At 37.4% G+C, this 21,797-nt stretch overlaps 1 protein-coding gene across 1 annotated transcript in view; it reads left to right on the top strand.

Moving 5' to 3' along the window:
• Positions 1-21,797, top strand: part of LOC140232216 (cytochrome P450 2F3-like) — a 46,157-nt gene that overhangs the window by 1,557 nt on the left and 22,803 nt on the right. The window contains exons 2-5 of the mRNA XM_072312352.1: positions 10,248-10,478; positions 10,716-10,870; positions 13,224-13,843; positions 14,790-14,956. Coding sequence (XP_072168453.1) covers positions 10,255-10,478; positions 10,716-10,870; positions 13,224-13,843; positions 14,790-14,956 — 1,166 coding nt within the window. The 5' untranslated portion in view covers positions 10,248-10,254. The remainder of the gene's footprint in view (positions 1-10,247; positions 10,479-10,715; positions 10,871-13,223; positions 13,844-14,789; positions 14,957-21,797) is intronic.

Here is a 21,797-nt window from a genome sequence, read left to right as displayed (position 1 = left end):
AGGACATTATTGTATGACAACAATGGTAAAGCTTGGGAAAAACAAGAGGGGCGTAACCAGTTTGATGTCTCCATGGGGGGCCTATGACGGGGCAGAGATATGTGAGTTAGTGGGAGTATACGCGCTATCTCAACTGAACAAGAAGCTAAACACATATCGAGTATGGTGCAGGCCTCTATACCGAGATGACGGGCTCGCTGTACTCAGGAGGCAGAGATGCCAAGTTCAAATTTTTTTTATGAGTGAGATTTTCATGACTCGGCGTCTCGGCGCACATGCATACTCAGGAGCGAGGGAGCGAAGCGACCGAGCAGGGAGAGGGTGTGGGACAGGGGCGGCGCAGCCGTGGGGGCCGTGGGGGCTCGGGCGCGCACACTTTTTGTGCACCATACAAAGGAATGCATAAGGTGTCATCACTTTGGGCCCTCACACTTTTTTTTTCCTGCTTGTTAGCTGAAGAAACCCGGAAGTAGACGGGGACAGGGAGAGATGAGCTGAGGACCTTTTTTTTTTTTTTTTTTTTTTTTTTTGCTTGTTAGCTCATGAAACCCGGAAGTGGGCCCCCACACTTTTGAAAACAGTGCGCCGGCCCTGTGGGAGGGTGTGGAAGGGGGCTGTCCTCCTTCCTATGGCAGGAAGCTTTTTAAGTTTTTAGCTCTTAATGGTGCAATCTGGTGCAATATAATATATTATACTTATTTCGAAAGACTAAAGGAAAATATACAGTTTGTAACTTCAAAATAAAATGCAACTATCACTTTAATCCTTTGACCTATGGTCCCGATGCAGGAGAAAAATTGGTGCCATGCGTGAGATCGTGAGATGGACCCTCAATGCGTGTGTCTCACGCAGAATGCGTGAGACATGGTAGCTCTGAGGAGGGCCTCCGGTAGTAGGGCGGACAGAGCGCGTAAAGACCTTAAAGACCTTAACGAACATCACAGTGCAAACCAACCTGAATTCAGTAGCTTTCTTGGATGCATTGCATTAGCACTGTCCTCGAATGATGAAATATTCCGAAATGCAGCGCCACCATATACACTGAAGCTTTGAAAAACAGCGGTTATGAGAGGAACTTAGAGTACACTTGACCAAAAGGAGATGGAGAAAGAAAGAAAAGAAAAAGCAGAAATAGAAAGGTCGCATGGTCTAATTCACCTTATAGTGCAAACGTTAAGACCAACGTGGGGGGGGGGGGGAGGGGGCAAATTCTTGCAGCTGATAAGGAAACACTTTCCAAAGGGGCACAAGCTAAATCAAATATTTAATAAGAACACAGTAAAGGTTAGTTACAGCTGTATGAAGAATATGGACGCAATCACGAAAATCCACAACCAGAGAATCATCAGGCAATCAAAACCACAGGAATCTGACGTACTTTTAATTAAGTATACACATTGATAAACAAAGTGAGAACTGAGAATGTTGATGTGTCGGTTTATTGAACGAAGTAAGAGGTATCTCACCCGGTTTAAACTAGTTTGCGACTGCAGAGCAGTTAAAGAGAGATGTCTCCGCTATCATGGCTATAGTCTACGCCTCTGAGACGTCTATTGTGAAATTACGGTATCTCCGAGCAGTCGCAAGAAATTTGAAGACACGATTTAACAATGTGGCTGACCGATTTTAAAAATTCTCAATCTCAGCTCTCTGACCTTTATACTTATGTTCAGATTGATCAAAACTATAAAGAAAACCAAACATAATGAAGATCATGAATTAATTATTAAGATATCTATAAATTTGCTTAACTGGACACACGTGCGGACGCGGATCCAGGATTTGGAAAAAAGAAAAGAAAAAGGAAGGGAACCGAATTCGACTAAATCCAAAGCACCCGGCTTCTTGCCCGAATATTTCATTTTCCACGCCAACGACGAAAAGCGCGAAAGAGGGAGCCGGGGTGGGGGTGGGGTTTGCTGGTAGAAAAAAAAATGGCGATGAAAAAAAAAAAAAAAAAAACTTGCCCTTGGTGTCCTTGCACCCATGTTCACAGAACCACCGAGTGTGCATTTTCTAGAACTTGCCTGGTATGATTCAAATTTCACTAATGCACTCATAGATACAGATTCTCACTGTATTTATCAATGCACCAAGTACGGCCTTTATTCCTAAACCACTCATGAACTCCCGCCACTACCAATCATGCCTTTAAATTAACCTCGCTACTTTCCAGCTAAATTAGCATTTCATTAAGCCCAACATGTCGTCTCATTCACAATGATAACGAACAATGACAATCACACCGTCCGCCCCGCCCACTCTCTCTTCCATTCACAGTAAAGAGCTCAAGATTGTTCACATTTCACACATTGTGAACGTTGCGACTGGTTCTATGGCAAGCCGAATTATCGCTGATTTCGGTATCTCTGAGAGGGCAAAATGATCACATTTTGAAAATTGCAAGGGTTGACAAAAATGGTCCTTAAATCATAATGCATTAACCAAAATCAAAGAACTCGGTGATTGCAGTTTATAGCCAGTACATGCCAGACGCGACATGTCTTGGACTTTACGCCTGTCCAGTCGTGAGCTGCAGTTAAGGGTTATACATTCAGCCAATTTTGCTGCATTTATAGAAGCACTATCGAGCTTTCAAAAGAGACAAAATGCAATAATGACACTTGTAAATGACGTCAGGATCTCATTTTCTCTCTTATTATTGTCTCTTGATCATTTTTTCCTAATCTCATACAAGAAGTTGGTTAATAGGCCTGTGCTACGTGCTACGTGCTACGTGCTTCGAAATTACGCCTGATTCACGCTAAAATTCTGATTTATAAAACCAAAAAGCGCATGAATAGTGACTGACTGAGCTGAGTTCTTCATCTACCTATTTTCCTCACTCATACAAGAAGGAATAGCTGCTAAAATCACGAAGGAAAATGCCGAATGATAAACCCCCTGGAAAGTCCAAGCAAGGTGACGGTGCATATATACCAACTAGTGAACTAAGACAAATATGAATATTAAGTGCCCATGTATTGTTTGTGATAAAAAAGTTCTATGCAACCAAAATGCACTCCTGTGTTCTGTATGTCGACGTTGGTGTCATTTGAAATGCACCCCTTACAGTGAAGACATTTTTGTCTCAGACGATGACTGGATCTGCCGATGTTGTTGCCTATTTGAATTACCATTTCATGTAAACAGTGATAGCATTTACGATATATCTGATGAAAGTTTGCACACTGATAATGAAAATGCATCCCACAGTGATGAACATCGAGGTTTGGAACCCTGGAAAGCGAAAAGAAATGTATTAGCGTCCTTGGAAGAACATATAGATAACCTTCGCAGCGCGGATGGAATCAAAATCGCACATTTAAACTGTGCCTCGCTGACAAAGAACATTGATGAATTACGTGTACTCACTACTCAAACAAATATCCGCGTGTTAACACTGAGTGAAACACATCTTAATGAATCAATTTATGATAACGAATTACTGTGTAACGGTTATAGCATAATTCGTAAAGACAGGGATAGATCAGGGGGAGGTGTAGCTGTATATGTGCGAGATGACGTTGATTATACTGTAAGATATGACCTTATGAATTCCGAGCTGGAAATGTTAATTATTGAAATAAAACGTGTATATGTAAAGCCAGTATTGATTGCTACGTGGTATAGACCTCCTCACTCAAATCGGAGCGCATTTGATTTGCTGGAGTCAGTACTTCAGACGATAGAAGATTTAGATTATGAACGTATACTTCTTGGGGACATGAATTGTAATACAATTTCTGAGAAAAGATCGTGGCAAACTAAAAGGTTGTTTGAAGTAATTGAATGTTATGGTTATGAACAGTTAGTGAATTCTGCAACGAGGGATACAGCTACTTCATCTTCCACAATTGATCTCATCATGACTAATGCAGCAGAAAAAATAGGTATGGTGGATGTATTGCCACTAACTTTAAGTGATCATTATCTTGTGTATTGTTCCTTTGGGAAAAGACGCACTCAGAAAGATGCTCGACATTTGTAAAAGGTTTCTCGAAATTTAAAGAAAGTTGATTTTGAATTGTTGAAAAAAGATATCGTCTGTAGCATGGGATGATATGATGACAGAAACTGATGTGGAGATATTGTACAATAAGTTTGAAGAGGTGATAACTGGTATTATAGACAAACATGCCCCATTAAGGAAAAAACGAATAAAGAAAAAAGAATCACCTTGGATCACTGAGCAGGTCCTCGAATTAATCAGACTAAGAAATGTACAAAAGTGTGTAGCAAAGAAATCAGGTCTGTCTGATGACTGGAATAAGTATAAGCTGCTGCGAAATAAAGTAACATATGAAATTCGGAAAGCAAAGAAAGAGTATATTGCTAGCTGTGTTGAAAATAGTTGTGGTACCTCTGGCAGTCAGGCACAGGCGCAGAAAACTGCGCCTGTCGAAAAGCGCCGATTTCTGCTATCATGAATATTATAATGACAATACCCATCATGCCACGCGATGCTCGTAGTGTAAAAGGCATGGAGAAAATTTAGGTGATGAATACACCTAATCGATATTAATTTCGTACGAAAATTCTAACCTTGACACTTTTCTGATATTTCCTCTGTAGTAAGCCAAATACCTAATCTTGCATAATAATAATTTTTAGGGGAATAAAACCTTGACATCTGGCGTAATTCTGGTCGGAATACATAATTAGGTAAATGTTTTTTGAATGACCACCGGTTTGCCCTCTTTTTAGCCTTGTGCAACAGGCGTTGGATAGTGTAACAGAAATGTACTCCTGCCTATCAGACCTTCCTCTCTCCTTTTCTCTACCTCTCTCCCTTCTCCTCTCTCATCTCCTCTCTTGGCCTATTTTCCCTTTCTCTCCCCCAGCACAGCCAACTTCCATCTCTCAACGCATCATCTCTTTCCCCCTCTCTCTTCTCTGTGGTACTCTCCCCGGCAGGCTGGGTTCTTATCTCTGTTGAGTAAACATAGGGCAGCAGTTTAAAACAACGAAAGTGTTGTGAAAGTGCGGCCAGGCTCTCTGTGGGGCCTACCGCGTACCTCCCTGGTCTTGAACTGACCATGGGCAAAGCACAGAGGCAGGGGCTATGCGATAGGTATTGCAGTTTTAGATTAGATTCCAGAGAGACAGAAGAGAGCACATATAGTTAAACATGAGTTATCAGAGTTAATTGCAGATGATTCTGCAAAGGAAGCAGAACAGCGTAACTTCGTAACAGCAAGGTAATCCCAATGACTCCTACTTCATTCTCAATCTCACTAGCCTATTTCTTGATGTATAAATGAGCTATGGTCAGTGTGGAGAGACCTATATAGCGCATGGTGTTTGTTGGTGAGAGCGTGTGGCTTTGGATGTGCCTGATGCATGCTGTATTTCGATATAATTATGGTGATACAGTGCAGTATACACATACATACTATCGTGTTTTGGCAATTTGTCTTGCATACAGTACTTAGTGCACTGCAAATCAGTAAAAAGCAGTAACGGGCGCCTGGTACAGACGATATCAGTGGAACCGACTGTTCGCGGAAACTACGAGAATCGATTGTAGGGGGCACACTTGCTCGGCGCTCGGGCGGATAACCCCAAAGTAGCAGTTTTCTGCGCCTGGCGGGAGGCGCAGTTTTCTGCGCCTGTGCCTGACTGTCTGGTGACGTATGGAAATCATTGAGTTATGTTTTACCTCGTAAACCGCGGGCTGAAAGAATAACGTGTAATGCAAATGAAAACAGGGACATTTATGATAAAGTTGAGATAGCAGATAGCTTCAATAAGCACTTCACAAACATTGGAAAGGTTATTCAAGAGAGCATTGAAGTCAATGATGAAGATGGGAGCAATGACCCTGGAATCGTTGATAACGGAAATGATTTTAGGTTAAAAAAGATAGATGAGAAAGATGTTTTGAGCAGTTTGAATAGTCTATCTGTTGATAGAGCAACTGGTTTGGACAATATTCCCGCTATCGTTTTGAGATCAATAGCTGATTATGTTTTTAAGCCGTTGACATAATCAGTCAATACAACAAAGTAAGGTGCCGTTGTCGTGGAAACGATCGCGTATTACGTCAGTCCACAAGGGTGGTGAGAAAACTAATATGAGTAACTACCGACCTATATCAATATTATCGATTATCACAAAAATTATAGAAAAGTTAGTATTTGATCAACTCTACGGATATCTGCAAACGAATGATTTGCTTAGTGAGCACCAGTCAGGCTTTAGGCCAACCAATTCCACCATGACTGCCTTGCTTACCACCACTGAAGACTGGCTTGATAATATGGACAAAGGCAACTTTGTTGGGACAGTAACCTTGGATTAAAAGAAGGCTTTTGATACAGTAGACCATGCAGAAGCGGATCTAGAGGGGGGGTTGGGGGGGGGGGTTGCAACCCCCCCCCCCCAAAAAAAAAAAAAAAAAAAAATCCGGGGACCATTTTTTTTTATCTTGTCTTTTTTTTTTAACTTGTAATTTTATTTTTTTTCTATTTATGGCAATGACCTCTATACCAAAAATAGTGGTGTTTTAGATGCAAGAAAACGCCATTTTCACACACAGATTTTCAAAAATTCTCCCTACTGTGGGAGGGGGGACACCCCCCTCCCACACCCTCCCCCCCCCCCCCTCGCTCGCTCCCCCCTCGCTCGCTCCGCTCGCTCGGGCTCGGTCGCTACGCTCCCTTGCATACCCCCCCCCCCCAACCCCCTCCTTTATAAAAAGCTAGATCCGCCCCTGGCATGGTATCCTCTTAAAGAAATTACGTATGTATGGTATCAGTGATGTTGTTGTTGAATGGTTCCGAAGTTATCTTACCAGTCGCACACAATGCACTATCATCAACGGTGTACAATCTAGTCCACGGACAATCACATGTGGAATACCACAGGGGTCAAATCTGGGCCCTTTACTTTTTGTTCTATACATAAACGATTTGCCTTTATCTGTAAAGAAATGCAAGGTTTCATTATATGCAGATGACACCTGCCTGCACTACTCGTGTAGTGATGTGAAGAGATTGACGGGCGTTTTAAATGAAGAATTGGTGAGAATACATAGATGGTTAACCGGAAATAAGCGCGCTCTTAATGCTACAAAGTGTGAATTTCTTTTAATTGGGTCAAGAAAGAAACTCAACTCTGTGGAGCCACCATGTATTAAGATAAAGGACAATGTTATTACTCGTGTTTCAAATTGTAATTATCTGGGTGTGCAAATTGATCAATATTTAGAGTGGACAAATCACATCGATTCATTGTATAAAAAATTACAAACCCTTTTATATTTGTTGAAAAGAATTCGACCTTATATAACAGAGCAAATGGCATTGATTTTCTATAAAACTATTATTCAAAGTAGGATTGATTACTGTAGTATAATCTGGGGAAACGCGGGGAAAATACGTATTGATAAAATTCAGAAATTATTAAATAGAGCATTGAAAGTTTCTATGAATGTAAAATGGAGATTTTCGAGTGAAGCATTATTTGATTTGATACAAACAAATGCAAAGTTAAAGATAGATACATTTATTGAAAGAAGTGATAAACAGTTATTGTATGTGATGTATAAAATTGTAAATAGGATTATGCCACAAATTGTATGTAATTTATTTCCATTTAAGCCGACTACTTACATACTGAGAAAAGGAATATTGAAACTAGATGTACCACACCCAAGAACTAATTTTAAGAAACGTAGTGTAACATATCGAGGCGCTAAATTATGGAATAATTTATCAGATGATGTAAAGCAAAGTGTATCTTTTCTTACATTTAAACATAAGGTGGATAAATTATATACGTAGTAATTGTTTGCATTGAATTGTTTTTAAACCAAATTTTCGACCCTTGCACGGATCTTCCTCACTGTTACCCTGAGGAAGATCCGTGCAAGGGTCGAAAATTTGGTTTACAAATAAATGAAGTTGGATTCTAATGCATTATGTCAACTTGTTTGTCTTCATCGTCTTCATGCTCTTATTCCAACACGCGGATAATAATACCATTATATATATATATATATATATATATATATATATATATATATAGTGAAAACTTTGAGCAAAGAAAATGGGATTGGGACGAACACCGATCTAGGGCTTTCAACAGTGTTCAATAGCTCAGTCGCTAGAGCATCGGTCTAGTAATCCGGAGGTCTCGGGTTCGAATCCCGATGAAAACCCCTTTGCTCAAAGTTTTCACTATTTTTTTATTTGTTTCCAGTCAGTTTTCCCTTTCTTGTTTCAAAAAAATACTATAAAGATATGTATATATATATATATATATATATATGAAGAGTTTGTTTGCAAAAACCGATAAGTCCATATTTGCCAAATGGAGATATTTGCGATTAAAGGTCAAGAAAAATAAAGAGAATAATAAGAAAATTTTTGCTTCTTTTGACCATATCTTCAAAAATATAGCTTTATATGTAGTAACCAATATATCATTTAAAAGGTATTATTTTGTACTTTATGACAGAGATCTTACTTCAAAATCTTCAAAAATGGACTTATCGGTTTTTGCAAACAAACCCTTCATATATATAATAAATATATATATATATATATATATATATATATATATATATATATATATATATATATATATATATATATATATATATATATATATATATATGAAGAGTTTATTGTAAAAACCGATAAGTCCATTTTTGAAGATTTTGAAGTACGGTCTCTGTCATAAAGTACAAAATAATACCTTTTAAATAATTTATTGGTCACTACATATAAAGGTATATTTTTGAAGTTATGGTGAAAAGAAGCAAACATTTTCTTATTATTCTCTTTATTTTTCTTGACCTTTAATCGCAAATATCTCCATTTGACAAATATGGACTTATCGGTTTTTGCAAACAAACTCTTCATGTATAATATATATATATATATATATATATATATATATATATATATATATACATATATATATATATATATATATATATATATTAAGAGCTTGCTTCCATAAGGCGCTAAATCCATCATTTTTTTTTTCAATGGATTTAGCGCCTTTTGGAAGCAAGCTCTTCATAACTATATACGATTATAATTATGAAGTGTTTGCTCGCAAAAGAGTCTTTGAAATGCATCATCAGGTGATGGCATTCCGCAAATGGGCCAGTCCGTATAGTACTCATATGATTTTTTGATGGTCAGAAGGCCTCGAGGTCGAAACTCCATGAGAGACAAAATAATAAAATCATTAGTCCTCGAACTGGATGAGTTCTCTAAAGACCATCGCTATGATGATTTCTTTTTTGTCTTCCTCTTCCTATGTAACTTTTTGGAATAGAAAATAGTTTCTCCTATTGTTTTGTTTGACCTCTTATTTGACTTGTGACATAAGTTTGATAACTTTGCCAATTTAATTTTCTCTAAAAAATACTTTACTTGCAAAGTTTTCTTCCTTTTTCGTGTTAGTTGTGACACATCACAAAGGACAGTAGGTATTGTATCATATTTCTTTTCTGCGTGGTAAGTTGGTTTCCTTCGACCCAGCATTCACCATGGATTCCCCTTGGGTGTCATGGTAGTACATGTACTCAATGTCCTGAAATACATGTATATATATATATATATATATATATATATATATATATATAATATTATATATCTATACATGAAGAGTTTTTTGCAAAAACCGATAAGTCCATATTTGCCAAATGGAGATATTTGCGATTAAAGGTCAAGAAAAATAAAGAAAATAATAAGAAATTTTTGCTTCTTTTGACCATAACTTCAAAAATGTACCGTTATATGTCATGACCAATATATCATTTAAAAGGTATTATTTTGTACTTTATGACAGAGACCGTAACTCAAAATCTTCAAAAATGGACTTATCGGTTTTTGTAAACAAACTCTTCATATATATATATATATATATATATATATATATATATATATTGGTCATCATTAACAATCTCGTGTAAACCTCACTGCAAGAGTCTACGCTCCAGGAAAGCGATTATTCCAACGTTTTTCCAGACGCATCAAAATTGAAAGTAGGATTTCTCTTCCCACATTAGATGAGCAGGGTCATCTGCCATTTGTTGCTGATATTTTTTTTTTTTTTTTTTTGCCTGACAAAGGATTGGTTGGACAATTACCCTATGGGTAATAAAAATCTACATCACAAGATATACGTTTAGATTTAAAATAACGTACTGAAACGTAAAAAAAAGAGACTTAGACCCATGCTAAATGTACTCGTCATTTGACTTGTTTGTTTCTTCCATAATCTAGAGAAACTATGATGGCCCAGCTCCTTGACGTGATCGACTATGTGGACTTCCAGACTGCGTTTCCTTCCGTGGCTGTGATCCTGTTTTTAACGTGGATCGTCCGGAACTACTGGCAGCCCCTCACTTCTAATCTTCCACCAGGACCAAAAAGGATTCCGTACCCCTTTAGTATTTTTGTCTCCTTGCTTCCGTCTCAGCAAGGTTTGAGGCCGATCCTTGATATCGCGAAGAAGTAAGCTTGCATAAATCTTATAAAGATGATATGAATAGTACAGAAAAATAAAGAAGAACGTTGTATACCCTTCAAAATTGAATGCATTCAGATGGGGCGTGATGAATCTTTCAGAGTTTTGTACACACAGATTGCCTACCCACAACAATAAGGTCCACTAGTGCTGGGCGTTTGGATTTCTTAAGAATACAAATTAAGTCGCTTTCCACCCTCATTATCTTCTTCCTTTCTTTCTAGATATGGAGATATTGCTTTCTTCTACCAGGGCAAGCAAGGTGTAGTTCTTATTTCAAGCAGCGCACTCGTCAATGAAGCCTACGTCAACTTAGCTGACTGCACCTCCGGCCGCAATCCCATTCCAGCCTTCGAACAGGTGTTCAGATACGATAAAGGTGACCTATATTTTCACTCAATTTATAATTCACATATCTGCCGCGATTTTTAGGGAACATTTTATGCAAATCAGCAAGCTGTTTAAAAAGGACGGCTCAAGATTATCATTGCGATGTACATACAGGCAATGGGGATAATAATTCCATATGTGTGCCTTGATGTCTGTTTGTTTGTTTGTTTGTTTGTTTGTTTCGTTTTCCATCCGACCCTGTCATTCGACAAGAATATTGCTGCATAGTCCATCAGCTGTATCATAACTTCTGTGTCTGCATGCATAGGGAGAACCACTTCCACCTGTCTATCAAAGTCTTTTCGCTGAGTGACACTGTTCCTCTTCAGGGGACTGTTGAATTTTCCCGCCTCTTTTTGTTCACTTTCCGTCGACCGATTTTTTTATTCTACAGAGAATTTTTCATTTCATTTTCATTTCATAATATTTCATTTTGCATCGACATCTGATAAAAATTATTTGTAGAGAATGTGAGTATACACTGTAAATTAGATGTGTAACGGTTGTGTAAAATATTCTTACACAACTTAACACAACCCCTGTGTACTATTATGAACCACACAATTGTTATGTAAAGTCGTACACAACCCAAGTTGTATAAATTTTACACAGTGTTGGGTATCAGTATTTACAAAACAGGACACACAACATGTTGAGTACAATGTTTTAAACAACTGTAACTGCTGTTTCAGCTATTGTGTAAGAATTGCTAGTTGTGTACATTCGGAGCTTCAATTGTAAAACTAAGAATGCAACGCAAAAGCTAGACAACTAATAGGGAAAAATGTAAGAAGACAAAAGCAGGTGTAGTGAGGTATATTAGGCCTACAGTAAAATCAAAATAAAGAATTTATACGTGTTTATGTACAAGAAAGAGGTATAGCATCTTTTGAATAATGAAAATATATGGCTTTATCAATTCTGCCATGCCATTCTATTATTCAAATTCAAATTCAAACTTTATTTTCATTTTTTCAACAGAATGTACAAGAAACAATAATTATGACAAATTTGACATGCGAGGCGTTGAGAATATACATAACCAAACAGGGATAACAACTTGTTCATGTCTACATTATCAGTACAAGAAAGAAACATACACTCTATACTGCTACATACACTCTGCGAAAAAAAAAAAGTGGAGGTACCTACTCAAAAGACTATGCTTGTATCATGTGTGTTCCTCTGAGGGAAAGGGGGAAATGGGGGGGGGGGGTGGGGGGTGAAAGCTTACAACTACAAAGAGTGTGGGAAATAGGGAAAGTCGGGACTTATACTGGACTCGTGTATTTAAGAAATATGTCTTGAACAAAAGTGCAATATCTAAGTTTGGAACATACAGTTTATTCATGAGTCTAGTTATTCTTATATTTTCAATAAAGGACATAATATAGAAAATTTGTGAGATAATATTCATATATGAATTTATAAAAGCAATGAGGAAAAGTCTACATCACCCATCATCGACATTATAAGAATATTTTTTGATTAATGAACGTGCGTGTGTGTCACTAACGGTTGCCCATTTCTTGCGTTACCGATTGCACGTTTTTGCAGAACAAAGAATCTATCAAAATTTTACTTTGCACAATGTCCCCACACAATACTGTAGTAATACAAATGACGCATGATCAAAGTACGATAACCGCACAAGAAGTACATGAAGTATGATAGCAGCATACGTCATTGATTTCACCAGAGGAACTTTACAACACACTTCATTGACGTGATGTTTCATGTTAATTGATTGTCAAAAGTTAATCTAGGCAAATAGGTCTAAGAGATAGCGTCATAACACGTCATATCATTCCCTTTGATCCTGTGTTTGATATAAAATTTATTTGTATTGTAATGATAATTTGTTATAGTGTAAATGCATATTGGATTATGCATCATCAATGACAAAAGAACTAAACTGTTTCCCTCATTACGCTCTTATTTGGCTGAAATGTCTTTTAAGATTAAACTGCCTTCTAATAAACACCAATAACCATGATAACATTGAATGATGGGGAGCAGCAAACCTGAAAACATGACCAATTTTGTGTCACAACGGCGGATGTAGGAGGGTGTGTACTCCAAGAATGGAGCAGAGTTTAATTCAAATAATTTCCAGGTTGCCGTGTAGCAAAATCAATGAAATGATAAGATTCTCTTCAAAAGAATACGTTATTTGCTAGCCCCATAAGCCTACGCTGATGATAGTGCGCAATTAAGCACTCATGGCTTGGTATGTTGACGCTAATGTCTCAAAGCAAGAATAACTTTGGTAATAGCCAATGAGATTTCCTCACATCATGCTAAGTGTAATTGACCCTACAACATTCAATTACTCTCCCAAGGTGGCGTCGGTTTTTCTGTCGGGGACGTGTGGCGGGATAACCGTCGCTTCATGATGCGATCTCTTCGTACAATGGGTATGGGGAAGCATACAATGGAAGATAGAATCACAGAAGAAGCGAAGGCGCTCATTGAGGCATTCATCGTCAAGATCATGAAGATCGGAAGCAAGTTTGACCCCGGTATGCTACTTTTCCGTGCCGTCTCGAATATCATTTGTTCAATTACCTTTGGGCACCGCTACGACTACAGCGATCCGCGCCATGAAAAGATTATCAAGGCAGTGAATCTGCTTTTCAGGGAAGACAGCGGTTTCTTAAATTCCCTCCCGTCAGCCTTCTTTCGAGGCCTCAGGCCGAGTCTCCTCGATCTCCAGACCATATTCAACGAAGAGATAACGCGACACAAACATGAACTCGATGTCGATTGTCGTCAGGACATCATCGCGCTCTTCCTGGCCGAGGTGGAGCGAATGAGATCTTCTTTGGAGAAGGGTCATCTCTATCCAGACAGCCTAGATGTGACCATTTTTGACCTGATGATGGCGGGTGCGGAAACCGTCACATCGACCCTAAAATGGTCTCTGCTCTACATCGCTGCCCATCAGCACGTCCAGAAGCGGGTATGCGAGTGTTTTTTCACTCCTTTTCTTTCCTTTATTCCTTTAGGATGGTAGCTCCGTCGACGTGGCTCCATGACAACCATCTTAAAAAGCATGATGAAAGCACTAAGAGAGCTATTTATCATCATAAGTCTCACTGTTATAGGCAATCGCGAGGGGTTAAGAATTCATGCACGCATGACACATAGTGATGCTCAAAAAGATTTCTAGGTAGTCTCCCTATTGAGAAGTAATCCACTCTTTAGGGGGATTTCCACACGTTTTTTTGGTATATCCATTCACCAGATGGGAGCTCAGTCTGAAAAAAAGGGTATGTTTCCAAAAACGCTAAGTATACATCTCTGAACACGCTGAGTAACAGTTCAGAGTGCTTACATTATTTTCACCTCGAGCTGCGTACTGGGTTACTCTAACAGAACACTCACACACACACACACACACACACACACACACACAAAGACATTCACACATGAGCATACAAAATAGTTTTATTACTCTGGAATGGATGGAAATTAAACGTAAATGTAAAGCTATTTGCAGAGTAAATAAAGTGTAACTTCGTGTAGAAAACGCACGGTTCTTTGGAGGATACAACACTGAATGGTAAAATGCGTTCTGTTGAATATAGGTCGTTGCAATCTCCGAACAATTCCTGACTTGTAATCTTTAAGGTTTAAGGAAATTAAAGAATAGCATATTATTTATTACAATAATTAATTTTACAGGACTGTGTTTTCTTAGTCCTTTGAGATAACTTCAGTCTTGTGTTTTAAAGTTTCCTCTTCAGTACGAGTCTCATTTATGTCACTGGGTTTAAACACACCACGACATTGTGGTATGCAGGTGTAATTAGGACAATGAGGTATCTCAGTGCATAATACTTTTATACTTGATTGGAAAAATGTTGCGTACAAAAACTACTAGATTGTTGCTCCTCTTTTGTAAGATTTCTTCTGAAATAGATGAAGTCATAGGTTCAGGTAGACCACCTGCCTACGGTGATCGGCGCGACATGCCGTACACTCAAGCAGCTATAGCTGAAGTGATGCGGTTCCGACCTGCCCTTCCTCTGGGAGTCAAGCGACTGGTGACAGCCGACGTGAAAATCCAAGGGTAGGTGGATCGTTTTGAAAGCCGAATAAACTACAATCTTAATTATTTCGAAGAGAAGAAACTCAATTCGATCTATCTTAGATGTATCACAGAATCAAATGATCTATAATTATGCAAATTAGTTTATGTTTAAATATGAAACCCTCGAATGAAAGCCCGTATCGTCTTTTTAATTAGCCTGATTTCAATCATAGACTTTACATTGTGCTGATAGTCTACTTATTCCAACTCATCAATTATTCATTTATCTTACTTTACAGTAGAACTCTTTTGAAAGAACACTGGTGAATAAAGATTGGTTCGTGGAAAGGAATGAATCATAGTATTGTTACATAATTGTGTTTGTGCTTATTTGTTATTATACCTTCTTTGTTTGGACTTGATTATGTTAGTCCGTTGTAGAAGATAATTTAGCGACATGAATATCTAAAAATTTCCAACAGATACTCTACTTGAGAGATAGATAACTTATAATTAAGAGCTATATGACATAGGTTGTTTAAGCAGACCTCTAATCCGTTAAACGTCATAATCTAAAAATCACAGGTCATATATGAGGTAAATAATTAAGTAATCAATACCCCCCCCCCCCCAAGGATGCACTAAAAATGGAAAGTAGTAGCTTATATTTTGTTTCCTTATTTGTTAGCGGGTCGTTTTTATCTCCTCCTTCACAATGGTCCTCGGATAGGGCTTACCAGGCAGATGGCGCAATAAAATGCAATGTATTAGGCTTGCCTTCAATGGCAGGGAGCAAATTCGATGCTTTCTCAGAAATGAATCTAATCCAAATAATAACAAAAAATAAGGTAAAAAAGCCATTCTACATAATACACGGTCAAAACATACACAAATGACAGTTTCTGTAACATCCTATATGATTTATTTTACATTGCAGCTGATATACGATTATATGAGATACGAAGCCAGAGGCTTTAATATGCCATTATTTCATCTTTTTCATTTCTTTATTGAAAAAATGAGGAACATAATATTTTATTTTTTTCTGGCACAGAATATGCTATAGTTGCATTTAAAACACATTGCTTCATTTCATGTTTAAAAAATGTAAACACGTCATGTATTTTTTTTTTATATGAGAAGTAAACCTTTGTTGATAGCAACATATTCCGAAACAAATATATATTTGTTTTTATGGAACTCGGAAAAAAAAAACAGTACAGTGGTCTGTGCCAGAGATGTCCGTAGTAAAGAGTAATTTATTATTCTCAGTAATCCTGTATAAGATTTTATGTTTAAAATAATGAAGTCCTTGATTCAGAGAAGATTTATTGAGAATATTGTATAAATGTTACAAGTTTACATTTTGAATAAGTGCCTGTATGAATTTTTCTATTCAGAATTAGGTGTTTGAAATACTCTAGCATAATCTTTAAAGCACATCAATGCATTTTGGTCATTTATAACAGATTTGCTATTCCGTCGTCTTATTGCATCTGTAATTTGCTTTTTTTCTAAAATGATATTCTCCAACTAGCTTTTCAACCCTGTGGGATGGCAGAATGTCCAAGAAAAAAAACAAACACACATCTAAAAAAGCTGCACCTTCATTCATCTTTTAGTATATGATTTAAACACAATTCTATTTTCTCGGCTTTTTACTCAGCTTTTTTTTTTTCTCAGCTTTTGCCAAGCTGTACGAATCAGAAATTGTTATATAGTGAAGAGCGGTTTAAACTCAGGAATTAAGGTTTTTAGAATTATAATCTGCTCGCGGTGTGTAAAAGTACCAACCAGTTAAATTATGCGGGTCATTGTACACCCACTTGTAAGAACAGTACAGGTGTAGTAGTATCGATTCCCACAAAGAAGACTTCATAGACTTCGCCTGGGGTAACACTTATTCCTCATATCTAGAAAGAATATTATTGTTGCAGAAAAAAAAAAAAAGCTCTTCGTATTATTTGTAGAGAATCGTGGAGATGTCATACTAATTTCAATTTCAATTTCAATTTATTTTCATATTTCTCGATGAAAAATTACATCAAATATAACAAAATTAAATGAAATACATGACATACATAGAATATTGCAAATATATAAAACATAATAGTGGTCGATCTGTTAAGTTTGGAATCTGTGAATGAATGCTAAAGAAATATGAAGGAACCTACTTAAAAGCGAGCTTGTTGAGCGTAGGTCCCAGTTAAAAACGAGTTTAAGATTGAGAAGGGGAGCACGGGTACAACAATGATCGGAACGCTGAGAAGAGAAAAACAAAAAAAAAAGTACAATCATACAGTTATATAGCAAATTCTTCTCTAGTGCAGGTTAGGGGTCGGAAAAGCCACATGCTGTAAGTGGATGAACCATTGTCGTTCTGGCAGTACAATATGACTTAATATATAATAACAATGATACCGTTTAGACAGTATTAGAAATGTGTACATTGCGTGTATTAAGAAGGGAACACATGCACCTGCAAATCCAGAAAAAAAAAGACATTCAATAACCAGTTGCAGTGCAATGAGAATGTGAAATACCAGCTGTTTCCTCGTCCCAGCTATCTTTAAAGAAGGAAAAATATACATAACACAGTGACAGAATTTGAGGGCGCAAACAGCTGGGCTCTTAAAGTCTGGTTTAACATGACAACAACCTGGAGTACAGTGTAGCCGGATAGTCATGGACAGCACAAAACAGAATTTCAATGAGCTGATGTAGCGTAATTATTCAATAAATACTGTCTTAATTTGCATTCGAAGGATAGTGATAAACAACCTTTGAGTTCAGGGGGGAGATCGTTCCAATATTTCGGGTCCCGCATACATAATTGTTTTCATCGCGAAAATTGTGCGAGTACGTGGAAGGTGATAAGCGTCCCGTTGGCGGGTGGGATAATTGTGAACTGAGTAGTTTCTTTTGAACATGTGAAGAAAAACACCAGGAAGAACATTCGTGGTGTATTTACAGTATACATGAAAATACCTAGGTTGTAATCAAACAAATCAATCAATTTTAAAATTTTATTCTTTTGAAAAAATTCATTTGTATGAGATAAATATCCGGCGTTATTGATAATTCTGATGGCGCGTTTTTGAAGAAGGAAAAGCGAATCAAGCAAAAATCTGGACGAATTACCCCATGCTAGAATTCCATAGTTGAGGTAAGGGGAAATCATCGTTGAATATATAATTTGTATATATGGGGATATTATATTTCAGTTTGTTTAAAATTCCAATGTTTCTGGACAAAATTTTACTTAAATAGTTAATATGGGTTTTCCAGGATAGATCACTATCAATATAAAGTCCTAGAAACTTGATACTATCTACCTGGTTTAAATTGATACCATTGATCTTAACATAATCAGAAACAGAGTTCAGAGAATTGCTGAACAGCATATAATGCGTCTTATCAGTATTTAGTGACAACTTATTTGCGTTAATCCAGGACTGAACAAGTTTCAGTTCATTGTTTAACATAATATGTATAAGCGTGTTTGAGTTACGATGTGAAAGAAATAAATTTGTGTCATCAGCAAAGCATAATTATTATGAAAGACAGAATCTGGGACGAATTTTGGAGGTCGTTTATGTACAAGATAAATAATAACGGGCCAAGTAGGGAACCCTGAGGGACACCACAAGAAGTTGTTTTCAAGAGAGACTCATATCCATTTAAATAAACATATTGCTTTCTATGAGTAAGGTAGTCTTTAAACCAATCTAGAGCTGTCCCACGAATGCCGTAATGGCTTAACTTATAAAGCAAAATATTATGGTCTATCGTATCAAACGCTTTCGAGAAGTCGAGAAAACACCGATAGTGATATGGGAAGCGTCGTCTAAAGCATGTGCTACTTTATCAATGAAAGCTAATAAAGCGTGGGTTGTGCTATGCTGTTTTCTGAAACCAAACTGAAAATTCGAAAGAATATTGCAGTTGATAAGGAATCTAAGAGTTCGTTTGTGAACAAGCTTTTCTAAGATTTTTGAAATTGAAGTTAAAAGAGATATTGGACGATAATTGCTATCCGATTCTTCAGCACCCTTTTTGAATATGGGAACGACTCTAGCAATTTTCATCTTTTCAGGGACTTTTCCAGTCGACAAAGATTGATTGAAAATATAGGTATGAGGAGTAATAATTTCAGTTATGTTTTTTAAAAGAAAAACTGAAATTCCGTCATCACCTGTACTTTTCTTGTCATTTAGTTTGCGAACAATTTCTTTAATTTCTTCCTCGACAATGGGAACAAAAAACAAAGTGTGTGCATTCCTATCCCTTAGAAACGAATGAAAAGGTGACCCGGAGCGAGGTATATTCTTGGCAAGATCTGGCCCAAGGTTAACGAAGAAGTCATTGAATGCATCTGCCATCTCCTCTGGATTGTCTATCAGGCGACCCTCTTTCAGAATACGATTTGGGGAATTCGCCTTAGTGCTGGATTTTAAAGCTGTGTTGATCACCTTCCACGTACTCTTTATATCAGATTTGCATCTATCGAACTGTCGGTAAAAATACTGTTGCTTAGCTAAGCGTAACGTAGAGGTCAGCGTATTTCGATAACAGACATAACGAGATTTAGTTGAAACATTTGGGGATTTACGGTATCTACAAAATAATCTGTTTTTCTTATTAATAGACCTAAGAAGAGATTTCGTAATCCAAGGATGTCTTGGTATTCTTTTATAATTAGATTTAGATCGTTTTAACAAAGGTATATGATTATCACAAGTTTCTATCAAAATTTTCATAAAAACCTCAAAAGATGAGTTTACATTTCCTGCGTTGTAGACAGGAGACCAGTCAACGGACCCAAATCCCTCCCTGAGCCTATTTAGATTGCGTTCAGACATGTCACGAATACCATGGTTAGATGTTAGAGTTTTTCTTGTTGTAAACTGAGGTACAAGGGTATAAATCGGGAAGTGATCAGAAATGTCAGAGACTACTATACCAGATGTGACATCAAGAGATAAATTATTAACAAATATATTATCGATAAGAGTTGAAGTGACATCGGAAATTCGAGTAGGTTTTTTTATAAAAGGAATGAAGGATTTGGACAACATAAGGTTGAGGAAATTTTGACTGACTGTAGTATCATTATAACTAAGGAGATTTATATTAAAGTCTCCCATAATAATGCATGTCTTGTTATCAAAATATTTATCAGAGAGGAGATCATGAAGCAACCCAATAAACTCAGTAGGGTTAGAATGCGGGGGTCTATAAATTTCCCCCAGTATGATGTTACCTTTGTTTGGAGTTATAACCTCCATAAAAATACACTCTGTACATTCTGAGGTAATGCTGTATTCATGTAACAATTGACAATTCAGAGTTTGGGAAACATAAAAACCTACTCCGCCACACCTCTTTTCCCGGTCCTGATATTGGTAAGCAATTTAAAACGATTGATGGAGTATTGAGAAGAAGGCGACGTTTCCTTTAGCCAAGTTTCACTGAGGCCAATGATCATGTGACTAAATTGTAACTCGTTAACAAATAAAAGAAATTGATCAAAATTTTTATTCAAACTTCTAATGTTGATAATTATGCGAAACAAAGAGATCTTTGGGGTTAGAATGAGACAATGTAACTATATCATTTTCCAAAAGATAATTAGAAGATACATTTTTCAGTGAAATATCATTTAAATCAAAATCCAGATTTAATTCCTGGGTTTCTGCATTTAAAGATGTGATAAAATCGGTGCTGTCGCCCTCTTCACAATCGGAACACGTTAAGGGAGAATTTGGTACAGGTGACTGATAATCACATACTTCGTTGTTCATAACAGGCAGTACATTTGCCTTAATTTCTTCAGCCATATTTGGTGGCAAACAAACACAAGTTACATGGCGGGTTGTTTACCAGGAATGCATGTTCGTAGATTCCATTGCCATCTGCCACTTTGAGACAATTTTCAAAAACAACATTCCAATGATAAGCAATGACAGAAGTGCAGGCGTTTACGTGGGATAACATCCGAAGAGGTGATAATGACAGGTGTGCATTGCAAATTGTATAACTACGCACTAAGGACAGGTATGCAATTTCAAGGGCTGGGTTGGTTGGTATACAGGTAGTGGAAAATTTCAAGAAAGAACCAAATAATGAGGAACATCTATAGACAGTTTGTTTCACTGTGACAAAGTGAGGTCCTTGACAGTCGTATCTAGGCGTGAGTTGATCGTGTGTCAACGTCACGTAACAAGTAATTGGAACAGCAGGTTCATGGATTTTTCTACACGTTGCATGAATGAATAAGGATATGAAGCTTGTCCTAAAAACAGTATTAAATTGGAGAATTTCAAATGCCAGACTATACCAGAAGGCGTCATCGAATAGCTTATAAACCAAGACTACTTGCATTTTGTTTCATACATGTACAGACATGTGGCTTTTTTGTAATAGCGAGCAGAAACAAATGAGACACAAAGTAAGACGGTAGTTGTTGGTTGGTATACGGGAAATGCATTGAGAAGTGAAAATTGATCGAAACATATTCATGAAGGAAAATATATCCAAAATAACGGAGGAAAATAGGATTTGCTCTGACTTCGAGCATGTTAAAGCACATAAAAAGGCAATCCAAAACAGACTCCCAACAGGCATATCATGGACGGACTCCCGGAGTATCTACGGTCACACACCCTAGCCCCCTACCCCCACCCCCTTCCCTATCCTTGACCCAGTCAGATAGCTTGTACAAAGTTTTGTTCAGTTTGTAACTTGACTGAGTTAAAGTGAAATACAACCAATTTGTGTTGTACAAAACCTTGCGTAAACCAATGTCAGGGCGAGGTTTCCCCTCCACACCTCTGCTATCTGACCTCCTTGTTGATCCACTGTGACTCCCAACGCTGAG

This window comes from Diadema setosum, chromosome 8, assembly GCF_964275005.1.
Source record: "Diadema setosum chromosome 8, eeDiaSeto1, whole genome shotgun sequence".
Classification (NCBI taxonomy): domain Eukaryota; kingdom Metazoa; phylum Echinodermata; class Echinoidea; order Diadematoida; family Diadematidae; genus Diadema; species Diadema setosum.
Note: the sequence above shows the minus strand (reverse complement) of the source record. Positions and strands in the feature narration are given on the sequence as shown.